The sequence below is a fragment of the Papaver somniferum genome, chromosome 9 (assembly GCF_003573695.1).
Source record: "Papaver somniferum cultivar HN1 chromosome 9, ASM357369v1, whole genome shotgun sequence".
Taxonomy (NCBI): Eukaryota; Viridiplantae; Streptophyta; class Magnoliopsida; order Ranunculales; family Papaveraceae; genus Papaver; species Papaver somniferum.
The window spans coordinates 42402877-42423073 of record NC_039366.1 but is presented as its reverse complement, the minus strand read 5'-3'; the positions used below and the strand labels follow the sequence as shown (position 1 = coordinate 42423073).

The following is a 20197-nucleotide window of genomic DNA, read 5'->3' as shown; positions in this document are numbered from 1 at the left end:
ATGATTCGCAAAGATGAGTCGTGGGATGCGGAAATGATAGATTGATCTAACGGCTACAAGTGAAGAGACTGGTATCGACCGTCGGATTTCTGATACAACGAAACTGACGGCTCAAGATGGAGTTAGGTGCTGTAGTGTTAGACAGGAGCTTCAGACTTTGATGTACTGGAGATACTGCGACCGTAGGATGCTGAGATGATCCAATCTGACGGCTAGAAAGGGAAACGGGTATGGATATATGAAATGGATTTGGGTGAGGGTTTTGGGCCTTGGGTATGCCAAGCCCATATCTTTTTAAGAACAATTCTTCCTCTTCGAGCCCACTTCTAGCCTTTTGGTCTTGTGCACAACATTCTTCGCGGCTTCCTTGTGTAATTCCTCCCGGCTTTTCACTACTTTTCTGCTCTTTTCGTTCCGCAATTCATCCAAACTTTATTTACAACCTAAAAATGCAAAATTAATTAATAAAAATATTTATTCTTGAAAACAATGAAAATACAGAATATGGGATAAAATGTAGAATTAATGCACAAAAGATGAGTTAAATGCCAACAAAAATATATAGAAATATGCACTTTTTAGCACTCATCAGTAGGCCTCGTCTGGACCCTCATTTTCATTTCTAGGCCACTTTTTTTATTTCTTGCAAAACTAGGCAAGTTAAACGGATTCCATCCACTTTAACCATCTCGGTAAATTTATCGCGTTGACTTGTCAATATCTCGCCAAAATATCATATAGGGATATCTCATGGATGTGGTAAGATTACTGAAATAACCTTTTTGTACGTGCGTCACTGCTTTACTGAGAGTGTTCGGCTGAAGTAACTGCTACCAAAATTGGAATCGAATTGAACCGAGAGAACTCAGGGAGAGAGGGAGATGATAGTCAGGGTTTTTTCTTGATTTTGATAGGAGATGAAGAGTTAGGAGAAGATTGAAGATTCTTTGTTGTTGTTAAATATCAGTGTCTAATGAAGTTATTTCGATGACGAGAAATCATCTAAAGAAAGAGCAATTTCTATTTCTATTGATTCATGGTAATAAACAGAAGAGATTTAATGGAAGTACTAGTGTCTTGAATGAATTAGAATACACGGTTTCTCATCAGATATGATTTACAACAAGGAAATGGAGACGAATTCCTGATGGTTATGGCTGTTAGGGTCTGAGTTGATGTTCTGATTTTAAAAATTAAGAATGAAATTCAAAGGTTTGATGGGACTGGAATCAGAGAATGGTTGAGAAGTTAAGAAGGAGATGAATTGTTATGGGGTATCTGAATTTAGATGAGGAACTAGTAAATCAAGATGGAGTTCATCTGTGAAGCACCAGTAAACTGCACACAGGTTGTTTGTAGAAAGGCTTAATCAAATTACAGGGAGAAGATGAACTGATGGAAGAGGGGTTATGAAGCTACTGAGGCTTAATCAGCTGTTGTTAGTTGTTTTTGCTGATGCATTGGCTAGGTTTGAAGTGTTGTACTACAAGAGCTGAAAATGGTGAGGATGTTCTGAATGGACTGAAACGCGATATTTGCATTGTGGTGAGTTCTGTTGAAATACAGATGGAATGATTAGGTGGGTATTGAATGATTAGGTGGATTAGAGTTGAAATACAGATGGAATCAAGACTTAAGTGAAGAAAGGTTAATTCAGAGATAAGTTAGGGTTTATGTTCTTCCTTAAAACAGGAATTAGGTTCTGGGTGGAAATGATTTGGTGATTTAACAATTCAGAGAACGTGAATTGCTGGGTAAGTCTCTAATTATTTCTAATTCTGGTATTTTTAATTGAGCTGATTAAAGTATTCAATTTATTTGATTGAGAATATAACCAGAATTGAGATCAATGTATAATGGAGTTGTAATTGTGGTTTACTGTTGTGGTTTTGGTGATTCTGAAGTTGCACATATGAATAATTGAGGAAGGAGGTGGTGGTGAGGATATTGTTGTTGTGGTTTTGTGAAGTGCAGGGAAGAACTCATAGTGGTTCTGGGATTGGCTGTGTTGAGCTAAGGTACAGAATTACATGAGTTTAAGGTATTTGTGTGTTTGAGTTGAGAGAATGAGCAAAAGTGGAGATGTGTATTGCTGTACAGAATTACATGAGTTTAAGTTTATAGATGCTAATGAGAACGGAATCAAATGGTCTAATTCTGATGTTCAATCTTTCATCTCTATTGATCCTATCCATGGACCTGTGGTATGTTACCCCTCTCTCTTTTCCAAGCAAACCAGTTTCTTTTCTTTAATCTAGATTCATCAAAAATTCTCATAATTTCGGTATTTTTCATTTCGTTGATTTGGCATATGTTGGATTTGTAGAGTAGTCATTATCCTTTGAGGTTTTGTAAGTGTAAAAGGAATAAATATATCCGTGTTCCTTAGATTTTTATCTGATCTTACATTTCTGTGCTTCATATTTGAGGTCTAGATATGTGGAGAATTAAAATTTCATTCTGAAGTTTATGTGAGAATTAGAATTTTACATTGGCTGGCTAAATATTGTTGTTCATCCATTAGTGACTGAATGGTTTAAAGTAGATTTGTCAATGCCCTAATATGATCCTTCCTTTTTGTTAGTTTTGTTACTAGTTTGTTAATATTTTTTTCACTGACTCTTCTTCAGGTGGAAAATGCAAGGAAAGCAGCAAAAGTAGCTGCGATAGGAAGCGTTGTTGGAGAACTTCATTTGGGCGGAACTGCCTGGAGATATTCAAAGAGTCCTCACGGTACTCATCTAGCTCTATTGTTTGAATACCAAATGTTGTATTCGTATTGCTTATCATGGGCCATTACACTCAAGTCTCCTAGTAAATTTTGGAGACTAAAACGAGTTATGAGAAAATAAAACTACTGGAACCTTATTCTTTTGCTGTCATCTTGTAGCGGATTTTTTCGATTTCGGTTGACATTGGCTAATGATTATTAGTGCTATTAAATCCCGTTGTTGCTCTCCATACATTTGTGTGAGTGATATCTAGCATCCTTTCAGTATGTTTTGTGACCTCGTATGTGTTCATTCTAGAGAAATAGATTCCCTAGGTTTGGCCTGCTTGGCACTGCCGTCTCTTGTATAGATTTATCTGACTGCATGGAAATGTCCTGCATAATCCCTTAAGAATATGCAAAACAGTGATTATTACTCTGGAGAAGCGTCCAACTTTACTTTTAAGCAGTCAGGTGGTGGTTTAGCGACTTCCTTAGTCTCCTTAGTTTCTACCCATAATATATGAAGTTCCGATGTTGAATTATGGGGGATCTGGGGTTAGTGTTACCATCGTTTAAAACTATCTATACTAGTTTATATTCAAAGGGGTGTTCTTGCTAGCACTAGATTTTGTTTTACCCCTTGGTTGGTGTAGTTTTGGAATATGGTCGCCATAGTAAAAGTACAAGTTGTTTCCGTTAAGTACCATGTTTACCATGCTCTCCTGCAAACATTGTATTTGAACAATTGCTTGAAATTGCTGAAAATTGGATCCCTTGAATTGAAACTTTGAATAACCAGTATCTTCAGTTGAGTCCCTTAGAGGACTCTAAATGTAGCGGATTTTCTTAACACTGGAAGCGACTATGTTGACTTTATTATCACATTCAAAACCATTCAACTTATGTGCATTGCCAGGATAGTAAAAAGAAAGAATTTGAATGTATCTAGTAAGGGATGGGATTTACCTGTATTAACATATTTACACATTTATTTTCACTTTTTACTAACAGGTGCCGTCTTAGCTGTGGGTCTTGGAGCTGTGGTTGGTTACACAGTTGGAAAAGAAGCTGCATCCCATTATTATCAACTCTATCGGGATGATGCTATGGCTTCTCAGGTCAAGTTTTTGGAGTGGATTGTACCTGTTGTGTATGTAATTGTGATCTCTAGATGGTTTGTGGATTGTACCTGCAGTTCAGATTGCAAGTGGTGGTGCAGGTTGTGCTGAGAAGGAGTTCCAGGTGTTGTCAGTGTGATAAGTACAGGGTCATGGAGTGGTTAAGGGAGCTGAACTGCGAAGTTATGGGGTAAATGTGAATTACAGGGTATGAGATTGGTATCAATACTGTGAAAGTGTAGTTGAGAATAGGGAAGATATCATTGTGGCGAATGAGATGAGATGATGTTGATGTCTTGGGAGTTTTTAGTTCTGACATTGTAGCTGAGCTGTAGAGTTTGATTTGTAGCAGTGATGTTTGATAGAAGTAATAGTGTTGAATAGAGTTCAACTGAAGTAGTCTACGAAGTGACTGCAACTGATGAATTGTGTGTAGGAAGAGTCTGGCTTAGCACTACATCTTACCCGTTCTCTTTATTATGCAATCTGTGTCATTGATGAAGATTTGAAGGACTAAAACGTCTTTTTAGCTAAGAAGATATGGACAGCTGGAAGATAACTGTAGCTAACTTTCCATCCATCACTTTTGGTCAAAACTTGCCTAGTCTAGCAAGAAATAAAAAAAAGTGGCCCAGAAATGAAAAGCACCAAAAAAACGGGCCTATTTCTGTAAAAAGCAAACGAAATAATTAGGAAAGATTACAAGATCCCTGAAGATTACAAAATCCCTAAGTTCATTTTTCATTTTATTAAAAATTAAAGATTTATGAAAAGAAAAGAGAGCACAAGACAAGATCCCTAGAAACTTTTCAAACAATTTAAATCTATACTAAGCGATACCCGGCCATTCAAGAGATTGAATAAATAGGGACGGACCCAGAAATGTTTTAAGGGTAGGGCTAGAATATTACTACCTGCCAATGCGGCCGAAGGGTGCGGCAAATTTTTTAGAAAGAATTTTGTAATCTATCTATATTATAAGGGACAATGGTGTTTTACTACATCGACGGCTCCCTACAGTTTGGACACATAAAGGACGATCTAGATCAAGCAAAATATAAGGGACAATGGTGTTTTTACCATTGGACGACCCTCTACATTTTGGGCATATAAAGAACGGTTGTGATCGATCAGCTAATACGTGACCTATATTCTCGATTTATAAAACATTTTCAATATTTAAGTGTTTTTTCTATAACCAGAATCAACGGTGCCCTACACTTTGGGGAGATAAAGAATGACCGAGATCCCGCCATTACAAACATCTCTCTTCTCCTAGAAATGTCCGCCAAATAATATTTCCATTCAATGTAAAAGGCGTTACCCTTTTTGGCGATCAAATAATAATTCTCAAAGACGTTACTCTTCTGAGAGATCAAAAATGAAAGAAAGATTATCCATTGAGAAGATCTATTATACCAAGTATCATTCTTATTTTTGTTGGTTCAGATTAGGTTTATTTTTCAATTTTTTCTTTCTAATCTCATTTTTTATTCGAGAAACAAACACAAGGATGGATTAACACTCTATTGGTTTGTTTGTTTTTTTGTGTGTGTCAACCTGCTAGATGCATTCTCTTCATCTAAATTAGGTTTCTTTCTTATTAATATATTTCAGATTGTTTTAATCATTTTCTTTGGTTTTGTTTTTCGAAATTTAGGTTGATGGAATTGGTTGAGGTTTTGCTCAGAATCATGCCCCAACAACAGGTTATTTAGGGTTCGGATTATCTTACTTTGATGTGCATTTAACTAAATTTTGCCTATTTTTTGCTTCTCTGATTTAGGGTTTTAATCAATGAGTGACTAATTTGGGGAGTATAGGTACTAGAGAAGTTTTGACGATCCTGAAGATGAGAAAGATGTGCCTTTCTTATCATGTGTACAACATTGATGAATTCGTTTAATTTGGGCAGCAGTTCTTATAACTTAGAAGCAATCAAAATGGTCATCAAAGTTAGGTAAAATATTGACTTGGGAATAATTATATTTCAAGTTCAATTTGATTATCGACTAATTGAATTTTGTTCTCTTGGTCACCAAATATCTTCATTATTTTCAGTCGCCAAATACTCCATGTTGTTGTTTTTTTTGGTTTGGAAAAGAGTACATCAAAGCAGCCACTCCAGGTAACAACATAACTATTGGCATCTTAGCAATGTGATTCTTATAAGTTACAACAGTATTCCTGTGAGTTTAAAGTCTACTCTTGATGGCCTTGATTTCATTTTGGCAACAATGCACGTATGATGGAGGCTTCATACATACTTTAAGAAAAACTCTCGAGAGTGTATTATGACTAAATATATGACTATAAACTCGAAAATACTTTAGGGTAAATTTTAGAAATAAATTTGTGTGCATGTTTGGTCGGTGAGGTTAATTGCTACTGATTATTCAAGTCTTTCTACAAATTTGCTTCCTATTTTTTTTCATGACTCCTAAACTGTTAAAGGACCTCATGTTGGAACTGGTATTAAAAATAACAGAGATAATAATAGGCATGTAATCATGGTTGTTAAATATGGATCATTGCTTAGAAGTTAAAAAGTGTTGAGATCTGGCTTCTTTTAAGTATTTAGCAGTTAGTAATGCATGCAAGAAAACAAGCTTAGGTTCATTATAGCTTAAGTCATTGCTTAGAAGTTTCTTATGTTTTTGTTTGCAGGGAGGGGGTGTTTTGTATTGGAAACTAATCTCGTTTATCGCTTATAGAAATGTTGAAATTCTATTATCAAATGGAATACTAAGGCTTCTGATAGAAATAAAAATGGGAATGAGACAAAAACGTTCAATGCAGTCGTTGTTGATATTGAATTCGATCACCTTTCAGCAACATGAATCAATTTCGCAGTAATTTCTTTCCCTCATTTTGTTTCAATAATTGACAGTTGTAGTTTAGATAGTTTTGGAGAGTTAAATATGGTTATTGTGTGGTCGAAGAACACCGTGGTTTCAGTTCCGGGAGGTATATCTGTGTTGACATAGATGGTAGCTGCAAAATTCTTATAATTTTGAGGAAATTGGTAAGTAATGTATCAAAGTCATTGAATAATAAATTGTAACATGTTTCTAGGGATTCCAGGTGGGTGAAATGTCATTAGTATTGGAGAAGAAAGTGAAAATAGGTTGAAAAACGACTCATGGATCTGTTGTTGCTGGCGTACCGAAATTCCCACCTGCAGGGACCCTCATGGCTACCATATATATCAACAAGGCAGACTTTTGTTTCTTATTTTAATTGCAATGTAGCTAGAAGATAGTATATTTGCCATTTGTTGATGTTTCCAGTGCTTTATTTATGAAATTATTATCATAGTATCATCAAGTTTATAGGATTTAAGGAATAATCGAGATTATAGTATGTATAAAGGATGGCACGAAACAAAGAGAAAGCTTATTTTGTTCGTTTCACTGCAGAAATGATGTTAATACGCAGGCCAAGCACTTTAATGGAGACGGAGGTACTAATAAGGAGATAAATTAGGGTAATGCCTTATCATCTTATAGCGACTTGAATTAATATGGCGCCCAACGAGTTTCCACAATTATGGTGACCTATACTACTAGATGGGATGGACCAAACTGCACACAGATTATTATCTCATAGCAATTATTTTGAAGGAATATAGAGGGGTTTTAGTTAAAGAACTTCTTAACCATTTGGTGATTTGTTATGTATTGCTATCTGTTTAAAACGTTATATGATGGATGCGTGGATGGAGTTTTAGGTTATATTAATGTGCAGCAACAGTTCTCTATAATAACAGTGATCACCAACACTCTTCCTTTTGTGGAGCTATCGCCGGCACACACACAGTACAGTAGTTTTATTTCGACAAGTAATGTGTATGATGATGTTGGACACTGTCAAGCAGAAGTGATTTTTTCTTTTTTTATATTTTTTAATTTTTAATTTTTTCGTGAAGCATTACTTTTGTTGACGGGAAACTGCTTTCGAAATGTTTAAATTGTTATAGGTGAAAAATAGATGGTTGTTTTATTTTGCAGACTAAAAGGTTAAAATATTGTTGAGATCATTAGTTCCAAGTATTACAACCATAGGTTAATTACTACTCCTTTTTGTAAATGTATCTATTTTTTCTGTAGTTAGTATATGTTCTACTTTCTACTCTTTATTTCCTTTCGAATTCAAATTTGGCACCAATTCACTAAAAGACCGAACTTCAAAGGATAACGCGTTTACGAATTTGATTGGTAGGATGGTGATATTTTGAGGAAAGGATCATCTATGAAAAAACATTAGGTGGTGACATGCTCACTAATATGAAGAAGTTGTATTTCGCACATTTGCAAGGCATGGATTGATAAAGCATACAACCTCTTTCTCTGCATTTGATCTAAAAATCGGGATTATACCTAATAGGACATGTCGAAGACGTTTGGAAATACAGAGGACAAACCAAATCCCGTGCCGTTACGGCACGGATCATACCCTAGTTAGTGATTAATTGGAATTTGTCTATAAAATACTAAATAAATAGACAAGTATACAAATTTTAATTATGAAAAAAGATTGTAGAAAGGAATTGATGTTTTATAAAAGAAAAAATGGGGAAAAAAATGGACGTGACAAGGAAAGTTCTATGTTTTAAACAGGATTTTGGGCTAAAAATTATTTATACTACAACTACAAGGACTGAACACTAATAGGGAGGGCTAATTACTAATTTTTAAAAGTTTTCTTATACCAAATTTTTTATTAACCTAAATATAGGGACGGGCTATAGCCCGGGTTAGCCCCTTGCTAGGCCCGTCCCTGTGAATAAAGCCCACATAATCAAGTATAAGACCCTCAGGATATTGCGTGCAGCCTCTTTCAGCTAAAGAATCTACGTACAGAACATTTAGTACTTGCTTCTTTGATTCTGTAATGTTGCACACGACTGGCCAACTCGCAACACCCACTCAAATATAGGAAGAAACTTGTCAAAGTAACCTATACTCACAATTACAGAATTTAAAGAAGTTGTACTCACATTGGATTTTTACAATGAAGAAATGTTTAAATTGTTGAGTACTCATCGGCATGCCAGATACTGACAGACATATTCTGCAATTCACTTTCTAATGGTACTGGTTCCAATGAATACAATTCAGTCTTCATATTTCTCAGTGAACATTCGCAAGCTTGGAAGAAACTATCACAGGAAGCGTCCTCAAATTGACGTACATCTGCTTCAAGTTTGCTGACTTCATCTGAAGTTTCATGGACATCCAGCTTCAATGCAGTAACCACTTGTGGTGGGTATAAATCTACACCAAGCTCCTACATACATACTTTGATACTACGACAGCGTACCAACAACAACTCCAGTAGCCTTACAGATTTGACATCAGTGTTGGCTGGTTTTGAGTGCCTACCCAATCCGGTGATGACGCAGACAAGTTCGTTGATTACTATTAGTGTGTCAGAAAAAAAATTTACAGCCGATTCTGCCATTTTCATCTCATCAGGTGAGAGGCCATTTCCAATCTCACCACCCTCAAATGATCCATTATCAACGTAATCGTCATCATTTTTTTCATTCAGATCGGTTGTTAATTCATCAGTAGTATTATCATTTGCCAGATCTTCAAATGGAGCTGGTTTCAAATCTCTTTTTAATTGACGCAATGCACCCTCCATGGATTTTGCAAGCCATGTTATTTCTCGTGCAATGGCTGCGTGGTTTGTGGTAGGAATTTTCTTGAGAAATGCACATGCTTCCCAGACAGAATCTGCTAGCTGTTGGATCGAGAGTTTACGATCTTCATCAAGAATTCCTGCAAACAATCACTGCATGTTAGCCAGGTCTGGAGGCAGCCTCCTTAAAAAATGAATAAACGCTATGAGCAAAGGGCTTTGCAGATTCATGGAAGAAATCCGCAAGAGTAGGCCCGGATCCAATCTTACTCCTGTGTGCTAGCAAGAGAAATTCCCGCAGCATGCTAAAGTGTATCTTCATGTTCTCCTCCAACTCTTCACAGTCTGGTGCTTCTACAATCCAACGCAATCCAGCTGCATCTCATAAACACAACTCTATAAAGTTTCTATCAAAGCTTAATTTTTCCAAATGAATTCTTAATAAGTTTATAAAGAGCATATAAACGACCCGTTTGAAGTGCAAGTTGCAAGATGACATAAGAAAAAGGCAGAATAGAGTAGTTACCAACTGTTTTTTTTTTTTTTGATAATTGCTCCGCTATGTTTATCACTTTCTCCCAATCTACTTTCTCAAGAGATGAACGAGGTTTACTTTCCAAAACCTTCAAAAAAAAAAAAAAAAAAAAAGTTTAAATTGAATCTTCTGATAACGGAAACGGAAATCTAAATTGCAGATGAATTGAACAAGTTGGGGTTGATAAGATTGATCAGTTTAGAAATGGGTTTTACCTGGAAAGCCTCCTGCATTTCTTCTAGCTGTTTATGCAAAATGGTAGTAAGGTTTTCTTTCTCGGATTTTCCCATTTTTTTCCTCCTCTTCTGGTTTCGTTGACTCAAGCTAATTCAGGTTTTCATATATGTGAACTGTAGGAGGAGTAGGAGGACATCTAGCTGGCCATGTTACCCTTGTTTATTTCAGTCAAGCAACCTTCTTTTTTCTTAGTTTATGTTAATTTCGAACTCAGATCACTGATATCACCACCTTGGACTTTAACACTTTCCTAGTTAACATTCTTGTCCTCGTGGGATATGTTTAAGTCTCTTAGAGCAACCACAGTCATGACTAAATTTGGGGACTATATCCAAATTTGGTCTCAAAATCATCCGTAATGGAACGGACTAAAGCTATATTTAGTCCAGATAATTAGGGTTTGAGACCAAATGTGGTCTCCAACCCAGACTAAAATCAGTTATAGTGGGACGGGGTTATTGTGAGCGTATGAATCTAGACGGTTGTATAGTGAGCGCTTCACACCGGGCGTATGTATAAAGAGCGTATGAATGAGGCGTATTTATAAACACCGCCGGACCAAACGGAGATAAAACATACGTCCCATAGCATGCGTAATTAGAATGTACGTCCCAACGGGGCGCAGTTATAAAAAAACGCCTGGTTTGGGCGCATGTATTGTGAGCGCCTGTGTGTAGGCGTATCTTTAGTGTACGCCTGGTTTGGGCGCATGTATTATGAGCGCCTGTGTGAGACGTAACTTTAATGTACGTCTGTGTGAACAACGGGGAATCCATGCATAATGAGAATCATGTTATACGAACCTCATGGTAAACCACACATAATGACAACAGTGAATCCACACATAATCAGAACTTCATGTTATGCTCAAAACCTCATTAGGAGTTAACATGCAATCCACCACCGACCAAGACAGAATCCAGACGCACTTTCCATAAACGCCCCACTCAGACGGACTTTCCGTAAACGCCCCACTCAGACGGACTTTCCGTAACGCCCCACTCTCCGCCCAAAACATACGGACTTTCTATGTCCCCAAACCAAACGCACTTTATATCTCCGTATGTGTGAGACGCAATTTTCATCTCCGTCCCAGTAGACGCACTTTCCATCGCCGTCCCATGTCCGGCGTGAATTATACCTACGCCCCAATCAAGCGCGCATTATACCTCCGTTTCACTCAGACGCATATTATAAAGACGCTCCATCAAGAAACGTGAGTATAAGTTCCGTCTTTCATCAAGCGTTCGTATAAGTTACGCTTCACCAAATTTTAGTCTCTCCCATTGCGCTTGAACACTGAGAATACCATTTTTTTTTTGGCTTTTAGTCTGGCTTTTGGTATTTGGTCTGTCTCATGACTGTGGTTGCTCTTAGGAATGTGTTCACTGTATAATGGTTTTGTTAGTGCTTAAGCGATATAACCATCTGAATGAACTGCTTTGTTGTTCCAAAAATCAGCTGACTGGCGAATCAAGCCTAATATGGAACGACAAAAGAAAATGAAACGGCCCATGAGTGAAATGGACTAGTTAGAGATCCCAATTCAATCACTGTCAACTGAGTCTTCATCACTTCTTCCTAAGTTTTGGACTAAACATAGATGGTGGTTGAGATGTGGTAATGATCTGTTACTGTGGATCATTTTGAAGATTGTTGCTGTTTTATATCTAAACACAGCAATTTTTTAATATATGGTCGCATCAACCATTCACATCTATGGATGAGTATTAGGATCCTAATTAGATGCTACTTAATGCAGGAAAGTCTGAGTTTCTTGAAGGGATGAAGAATGTGAAATCCGTAATAGCAGCAGGCTCCTGGATAATGGTAGTCGTATGACAGAATAATTTTAGTGTAACCAAGGTTTGGCCGCGAATCGACCACTTTGTTTGAGTTTCCGATTTATTTCATCCCAAGTCTAAGCTTCTTAAAACACACTCATTCTGGCAATACCAAGATTACACCAGCTAACCTTGTTTTTTTACTTGTCGCGTCAAACATCCAGGTATGAGACATTTAGACCTTTATCTACAGTAATAACCGCTGTTTACCTGCATTGCTAAAAAGTTTAACCAAATCCATAGTCAGCTAACTCGTAGTCAACTGATACATAATTTTGGTTCAGTTTGAATGCTTAATGCTTCCACAAAAAATTTAAGAAAAAAATTGTTGACAGTGGGATTCCAACCTTCACTTCAAAAACAACTTGTTGACAGTGGGATTTGAACCCACGCCCTTTCGGACCAGCGCCTTAAGCTGGCGCCTTAGACCAACTCGGCCATATCAACATTATTATTGGTTATGTTTCCATATCATTTTTTATATGCGTTGGCATGCTTGTTGCCACCCTGCCACAACCCAAATCCGTACTCGACCCGATCTTGGATTTAAAACTCGGATGGATCCGGGTTACTGATTAAAGACAAATCTGAATTATTTTTCTTTAAATGATCATGCGAAATATTGCACTTTTTTATTTTTTTTTACCGAATATGCAAATAACTTTTCTCCCTTTTGTTGATTTCAAACAAAAAAAAAACTCGTTGTGTAACGATAACGATGTAGTCATGTAACTCAAGCAGAAGAAGAAATTATTAAGTTAGAAAAGTATGATGAGAATGATCTTGAACTAGATGTAGTAGCACTGTATGAAGTGTGTCATGAGAATACGCTTTTAAAACAATAGTCATCATAAAAAATCGCGAGTCATGCACTACGAAAATATTAAGGATGAGATGCATTTCGATTTAGGTGGAAGAAAAAAAAACATTTTGAAATTCTACTTTGCCCTTATATGTAAATTCTCGTAAAAAATACAATAAAATATCTCAATATTGCCAAAGAAAAATAATAAATGAGGAAATGATTTTTTTGTACTAAAATTATTTGTTGGATGAAGTATTTTGGCTTATTTAAATGGGGTGCAGTCTTACGTTTACATGGAGCCTTTAGGGACTCAATATCTTTTATTACTTAACATATTTAGCAAAGTTATTATTATAGTCACATAACCCGGACCAGGGCTGTATAAAAAATACGAATACTTCGTTTGACGAAAGTAACTGCTTCAAAAGAGAAAAAGAAAAAGAACGAAAGTAACTGTTTGCCGAGGTTACACTGTATTTGATGTATCCTTTCATTAAAATTGTTGAAGGACGTATCAAAAACAAATCGGGGTTTGGTACACTCCTAAGCAAATTTATAATCACATGTAACACTAGTTGTGTTCCATACATATTATGTCTTTATAGTGACCGATCAAAAATTGTTTTCTACTGTGATTTTTTTCTTTCTCGGTCAATGAAATTTTATTACTCATCGACCAGAAAAATAAAAAAATAGAAAAAAAGAATCCCAAAACATGACTAACAAAACCAAACAAAAAAACCATCAAAAGTAGGAACAGGAGACTAAAATCAAAGTACCCTAAAAAGGATATTACTAATAAACCAAGGTTTTCTCCACCTGTAGATTTAACAAACCAAAGTATCCTTCCAATAAAATATTTTACTACTTCCTTTGAATCAGAACTGATATGGAGACTAGTAGCTCTTTTCACTAAGTAGTGTCTTTATCTCTGCGAGGTAGCTGGTAACAATTCTCAATCCACCAGAAGCAGCATACACAAATTCACCATCATGCTTTCTACAAAAACAAAACCATATCCTTCTGACCTAGGATTTCCTCTTTAAGCACCATCACAACGTACCAAAATCGGATTAAAATCAGGTAGCCAAAATGTCACTTCTACTTACTCTTTGTATCTTCACAAACCTTCTTCTTGAGTCAAAGTTCTTCAACACTCAGAAAGTCATAACTTGTATCCCACATAAAACCTTTCATCCTTACTGTGCAATATTTTGTAACTTGCATAAATCTTGTCTCGAAGGAATTGAGGTAAGGGTTAAGATTTTCAAAAGAAACTATATTACTTAAGAACCAAAGCTCCACCACTGTAATAGAAGATGTAATAATCCAAACTTCCATTATAACATTATTCTTGTCCTTTCCGTACCTCATCACGTTATTATAGTTAGGATTTAGAAACAGAAACATATTCCCTATCCATTTCCAGATAATCTCACTAAAATTGCACTTCCAAGGAATATGTTTTATAATCTTTTCATCCTTACAACACAAATATATAACATATTGAAGCAATATGAAACCCTCTCTCTTTCATGCGATAATCTAAAGCAAAAACCCCTCTCACAAAATTTCATGCGTTATAAGAAGTGATAGGTGAAGACAAGAATGCCAAACCTTCTTGGTCCAGTTCATTGCAGGATAATGAGTTTCAATTATGTGAAAAGCAGACTTCAGATAAAATCACCTTTCTTTCTACCATTCCAAATCCTCTTATCTTCCCCTATATTCAAATATGGAAGCTCACCAATGGAAACTAATTCAGAATCTCCCTAGGAATTAACCATTCACCATCAACAGTAAGATCAACAATAAGTATTTCCTTATTTATTTCCATGTACTCATTAGTTGGAAATATTTCATACAAAGAAATGTTTTTTATCCAAAATTTCCTTGCACACTGAGATATTAGCACCATTCCCAACCACCTAGTGTTTTGTTTCACATCATTGATATAAAAAGCAAGAAGATGAACCCTACTGCAAAGAAAATGCCCATTTCAATCTTGGACAAACTGAAGATTTTTTTACCCACTTTCTATTTCTATTATTTATTTAGCTCTCTAAAACCTTTCTCACTCCTTATTGGAGATATGGATTCTCCATAACAACTTCATCAATAACTCTTAACCGTCTAATATATATAGAGACCGTCATGACCATAACAACCATAAGATGTACACTTGGTATATAGTATAAATTCAGAACAAACCAACTAGGAGACCAAACCAAATGTTTTAACATACAAGTGTATTTACTTTAATTATAAAGACAAGCTAAATATGCGGAAGTAAAGTAAATAACACAACACAAGATTTTGTTAACGAGGAAACCACAAATGCAAAAAAATCATGGGACCTAGTCCAAGTTCTGAATACTCTCAGAATCAATTCGCTATACAAAGACTACTACCAACTTCGTATAATTGAGACAAAGTAAACTAACTCCAAGTTATTCAATTTCTTCAGTATCCCTGCGCCCTACTACCAATCTGGTCAACCCATGTGAATTCTAAGATAGAATCTACTATATTAAGTTACTTCACCCGCTGTGAAGACTTCTACTACTCAACTCCTTTTGATCAAATTTTGAAACAGTAAAAGACTAATCTATATTGGATAACCACTCTATCAATCTCAAGAACTAAGTCAGAGATATTTGTTGAGTTATACACAAATGCTCATCCATTTAATCAATATAAACTCATTTGTATAGGTTAGATCAACCAAGATCTAGATTATCGAGATAATTCAATTTTATTTCACAACCTATCAGATTTGGATCCTGAAAAGAACCACCAAATGGTAGATCGTCAATATACAAAACAAGTTATGGAGGTCCATCAAAGATAAACAAACTTGTTGGATCCCAGCCACTCAAGTGTGAACGAAGTATAATCACAAAGATCGGAATAATAATTGGAAAATCTTAATTGTCTTCAAATCTCGGTCTTCAATGTACTTGCACGAATAACTTGATTCCCTTGTGATCAATCACCCACAGAATAGAGTTTGTTAATAGTGGATGATCACAAGCCTATCTTCAGATCTAAAAACAGATATGAACTTTGTAGATCCTTAATCTAGTACAAGTAACCTTATATCATAAGAGAATGATCATGTAATAAACAAACTATTGATTATCTAGTCAATCAAATCAATAATCGAAAACTAAAATAATAATAATCTTGTGGACTAGTAAAAATCAAAATCATCGGCAACAAATTTTACTAATAATGCTCATCATCACCATCTAAAGTGCACTTATATTATGCAACTCTTTTCCACTCAGCTGATGAAATCCTAAAGCAGAAAAAATCCGTAGGCAACGGATACAACTAATGAATCCATGTACAATGGAATACAACTTGTCATTTTAACTGATTGTCCATTGTATTCAAACAGAAACCAGTAGCGCAAGTACTAGAAGGGACTGCTCCCACGAATCATCAAATTCATCACCAACAAGAATCGTATCATTTTTATGATCTATATAGACAAGATTCCAGTTTTATATATCTAAAATAAACTTGGATAATGATTCGACGCATCGTTTCAGATATTCACATGCCAGCCAATTTCAACAGCTGATTAATCTAAATATCTGAAATAAAAATGCCAACAATTTTTTTGTATCCACTATTCACTCAATAAAATTTCATTTTAAGTATGCTCTGAACCTCTGCAGGATTCTATGTACGCACTTGATTCCCTTAGCTGATCTCAGCCACAACCTAGAGTTGCTACGACCCAAAGTCGAAGACTTGATAAACCAATCTGTCTCACACAGAAAAGTCTATTGATATAGATAAATCTGTCTCCCACAGAAATAGCAACGAGTTTTGTTCCGTCTTTTGATAAATCAAGGTGCACATGAAGCAATTGATAAACCAGACTTATATTCCCGAAGAACAACCTAGTATTATCAATCACCTCACAATAATCTTAATCGTATGGAAGCGAAACAAGATATTACGGAATAACAAACAATGGGTCGAAGATGTTTGTGACTTTTTTTAATCTTACCTATCGGAGATAAATCTCAAGAAAATCTTAGCAAAGATAATACTCAATTACGATAGTATAAGTAAGATCACAAAAAGCAACTACATAGAAAATAGTTGGGTCTGGCTTCACAATCCCAATGAAGTCTTCAAGTCGTTAACCTACAGGGTTTTGGAATAAACCTAAGGTTGAAGGAGAATCGATTCTAGTCGCAACTAGTATCATGCAGAAGGTGTGGGGATTAGGTTTCCCAGTTGCTAGAGTTCTCCCTTATATAGTCTTCAAATCAGGGTTTGATAGCTTTGGAACAAAGCAATCAATATTCACCGTTAGATGAAATCTGATCTAAGAGCCAAGCTAAGTTTGCTTGAAACCAAAGCAATATCTCTCCACCGTTAGATGGACTTAGCTAGTTACACACAAATGAAATATACCTTCATTCAGATATGGGTAACTGTACCTAAACGTGTACACTAGGTTGGCTCAACAATAGTTAACCGAAGTTAGCCATATGAACACTTTCATATCAACCTGTTATAGCATAGATCGGTTGAACACACCAAGCGTTGGTATGTCAAGTTTGGTTGTCATATTTTAGTGAGCCAAAACTCATTTAAGAGTCGCTTGATTATGTACTAGAGTCAACTTCGTATAGGTTAGCTTGAAAGTATTAGGATATGAGACATTACAAGTATTTCGAAGACTTGAAGAAGTGAAAAAGCAAGGAGCTACAACGAAAACATCATCCTTCCACTTGAGGTTAGTGATATTTGACTTGAACAGTTTCATTCCCTAACGTATCTTTCAAGTCGTGCATATTGAAAACAAAACTGTGAAGCATGAATGATTATACTCTAGTTAGACATAGTATTAAGGAATACAATACGAGGTTTATTGCTTAACTATTAAACTTTGTAGATAAGACATGGACATAATCGTTTGAATGCTATTGTGATTATGTATGGGTATAAGGTGAAGATTTCATCCTAGGAAACAATGTTTTACATTTGTTTTAAGGATGTAAATTCATGAACTTGTTTTGTGAATCGAAAGAGAAATCGCCAGGCATTATTGGTATTGTTATTCATTGCATATCTTTTGAACTACCAATATGTGTGATTAGTATAACCGCTCATGACTTGTTTATGTTCTTGGTAAAACTATTCACAAAGGCATGACTTTTGTATTGGTATGACTTTTATTAGTGAAACCGATCTTAAGTAATCACCTGAGATGGTATGATCGATTTAGTGTTATTGGTATGACCGACTATGGGTAAAGGGGAACCGATCCTAGCAAGAGGTGCAACCTATCACAAAGGGGAATTGATATTTATATGACGTGTAGAAAGTCTTTAGCAGAAAGGGGAACCTATCCTATGGACATGTGAAACACTTTTTTAGGCAAAGGGGAACCGATCCTAGTACCTAGTCAACCGAATTTTGGTAACTAGCATGACTATGCAAAGTACTCACATGGAGGTAGAACCGAAACTTGTTTTGGTAGAACCGTGAAACCCATGTTTGGTGATTGAGCGTTCTTGATCAATCACGTAGTTCTTGAAAGTCATAAGAACCAATTCTAAACTTGTTTGGAAGTGTGGAAAATCGGTTTTAAGATTGTAAGTATGAGAGAGGACTTACAAAGTAAAGATGTCGACATACTTTGAACATGTGCAGCAACGCTTATCTTTAATTGTTCAAAGTTATTCCTTAATATCTAAACACTAGTGGAAAATGGGGTATTCTCAACTCACATCCACGACCCTCATTGACGGTCAAGACTGTCCCAGATTTTAAAAAAATCCGGAGCACAACTAGAAGTGCCTAAGTTGGTCGTAGAATGAATATTTTTATTATTATTTTATTCTTCAGTCAACAACCCACTCTGTGACCGGTGAACCTAGCATTTTCTATGGAAGTAGATGGTATAGCATACTTTTCTGAACATCCTTGAATGGAGAGTTTACTCAAGAGATGTTCAACATCCAAAGCATCCTTTTTAAGTTTTGCCTCAAGTAAGATACGAGTTGATCGAACTTCTGGATTTTCTTTATGATAAGCCTTTTCAATGGAGCCACAGTCTTTTACTACACCAAGAACAACATTAACATGTTTTATTAATTGTTTGAATCTATCAAGGTTTAGAATTAGTTTACTCTCTCTAGTTGTTTCCTCTTGAATAACATAGTTAGATTCATTAGAAAAACACATGTCAGTGTTAGTCTGTTTCATTTGAACACTGGGTTCATCTATGACAGAGATTGAGGGATCTTTCTCTTTGATAGACTTATTAGAAACAGAACTTTTATTTCTGGTGACGCGTTCATCAGAGATAGTGCTCTTGTCCATAGAGTCAGATCGCTACAAACACAGACTGATAAGGTGTTTATGCGTGTTTGCCTGCTCTGATACCAATTGAAAAAGCGGGGGTCTAACAACCACACCCAATATTTCGATTAGCAATCTGTATGGACTAACTCGAATATACTTTTAAGAGAATCAACTAGACAGTCAGACTCAATCTTAATAAAAATATACCAAGGAGTTAATATCTCTATCTCTCGATTTGATCAATACTCAAGTAAATAGAAATCTGCGAGTCTTTATCAAATACAAGAGAGATATAAACTTGGATGGTACCAAAGACCAATATCTAAGGATCAATCAATTTCCAATCAACAACCAAAGGTTGGATTTCACAATTGATCGATACAACGCACAACATGTGATATTTCAATTATATAACAAAAAATATAATGCGGAATAGAAATAACACAAACACCAGAAATTTTGTTAACGAGGAAACCGCAAATGCAGAAAAACCCTGGGACCTAGTCCAGATTGAACATCATACTGTATTAAGCCGCTACAGACACTAGCCTACTACAAACTAACTTCGGTCTGGAATGTAGTTGAAACCTAATCAATATCACACTGATTCAAGGTACAGTTGCGCTCCTTACATCTCTGATCCCAGAAGGATAATACACACTTGATTCCCTTATCTGATCTCACCCACAACCAAGAGTTGCTATGAACCAAAGTTGAAGACTTTAATAAATAAATTTGTATCACACAGAAAAGTCTACGATAATAGATAAATCTGTCTGCCACAGATAAACCTACAAGTTTATTCCGTATTTTGATAAAAATCAAGGTAAACAGGAACCAATTGATAAACTGGACTTATATTCCCAATGAACAACCTAGTATTATCATTCACCTCACAATAATCTAAATCGTATGGTAGCGAAACTAGATATTACGGAATCACAAATGATGAGACGAAGATGT

The 20197-nt window shown here is 35.8% G+C and overlaps 2 protein-coding genes and 1 non-coding gene across 3 annotated transcripts; 1 reads left to right on the top strand and 2 right to left on the bottom strand.

Moving 5' to 3' along the window:
* The first annotated feature begins 2066 nt into the window (after positions 1 to 2066).
* Positions 2067 to 4025, top strand: LOC113311873 (succinate dehydrogenase subunit 6, mitochondrial-like). The gene is made up of 4 exons (XM_026560668.1): positions 2067 to 2204; positions 2631 to 2733; positions 3725 to 3867; positions 3909 to 4025. The coding sequence occupies exons 1-4, from the start codon at positions 2067 to 2069 to the stop codon at positions 4023 to 4025; spliced, it is 501 nt and encodes a 166-aa protein (XP_026416453.1).
* A 4831-nt stretch (positions 4026 to 8856) lies between these two features.
* LOC113311872 lies at positions 8857 to 10303 on the bottom strand. Its single transcript, XM_026560667.1, has 5 exons — positions 10228 to 10303; positions 10004 to 10100; positions 9748 to 9852; positions 9280 to 9617; positions 8857 to 9120 (listed from the first exon to the last, which is right to left on the bottom strand). Exons 1-5 carry the CDS (start codon positions 10300 to 10302, stop codon positions 8857 to 8859), a joined length of 879 nt encoding a protein of 292 aa, XP_026416452.1. The 5' UTR covers position 10303.
* A 2156-nt stretch (positions 10304 to 12459) lies between these two features.
* On the bottom strand, positions 12460 to 12540 carry TRNAL-AAG. Its single transcript has one exon. It is a non-coding gene; the product is annotated as a tRNA-Leu (tRNA).
* Between the last annotated feature and the right edge of the window lie 7657 nt (positions 12541 to 20197).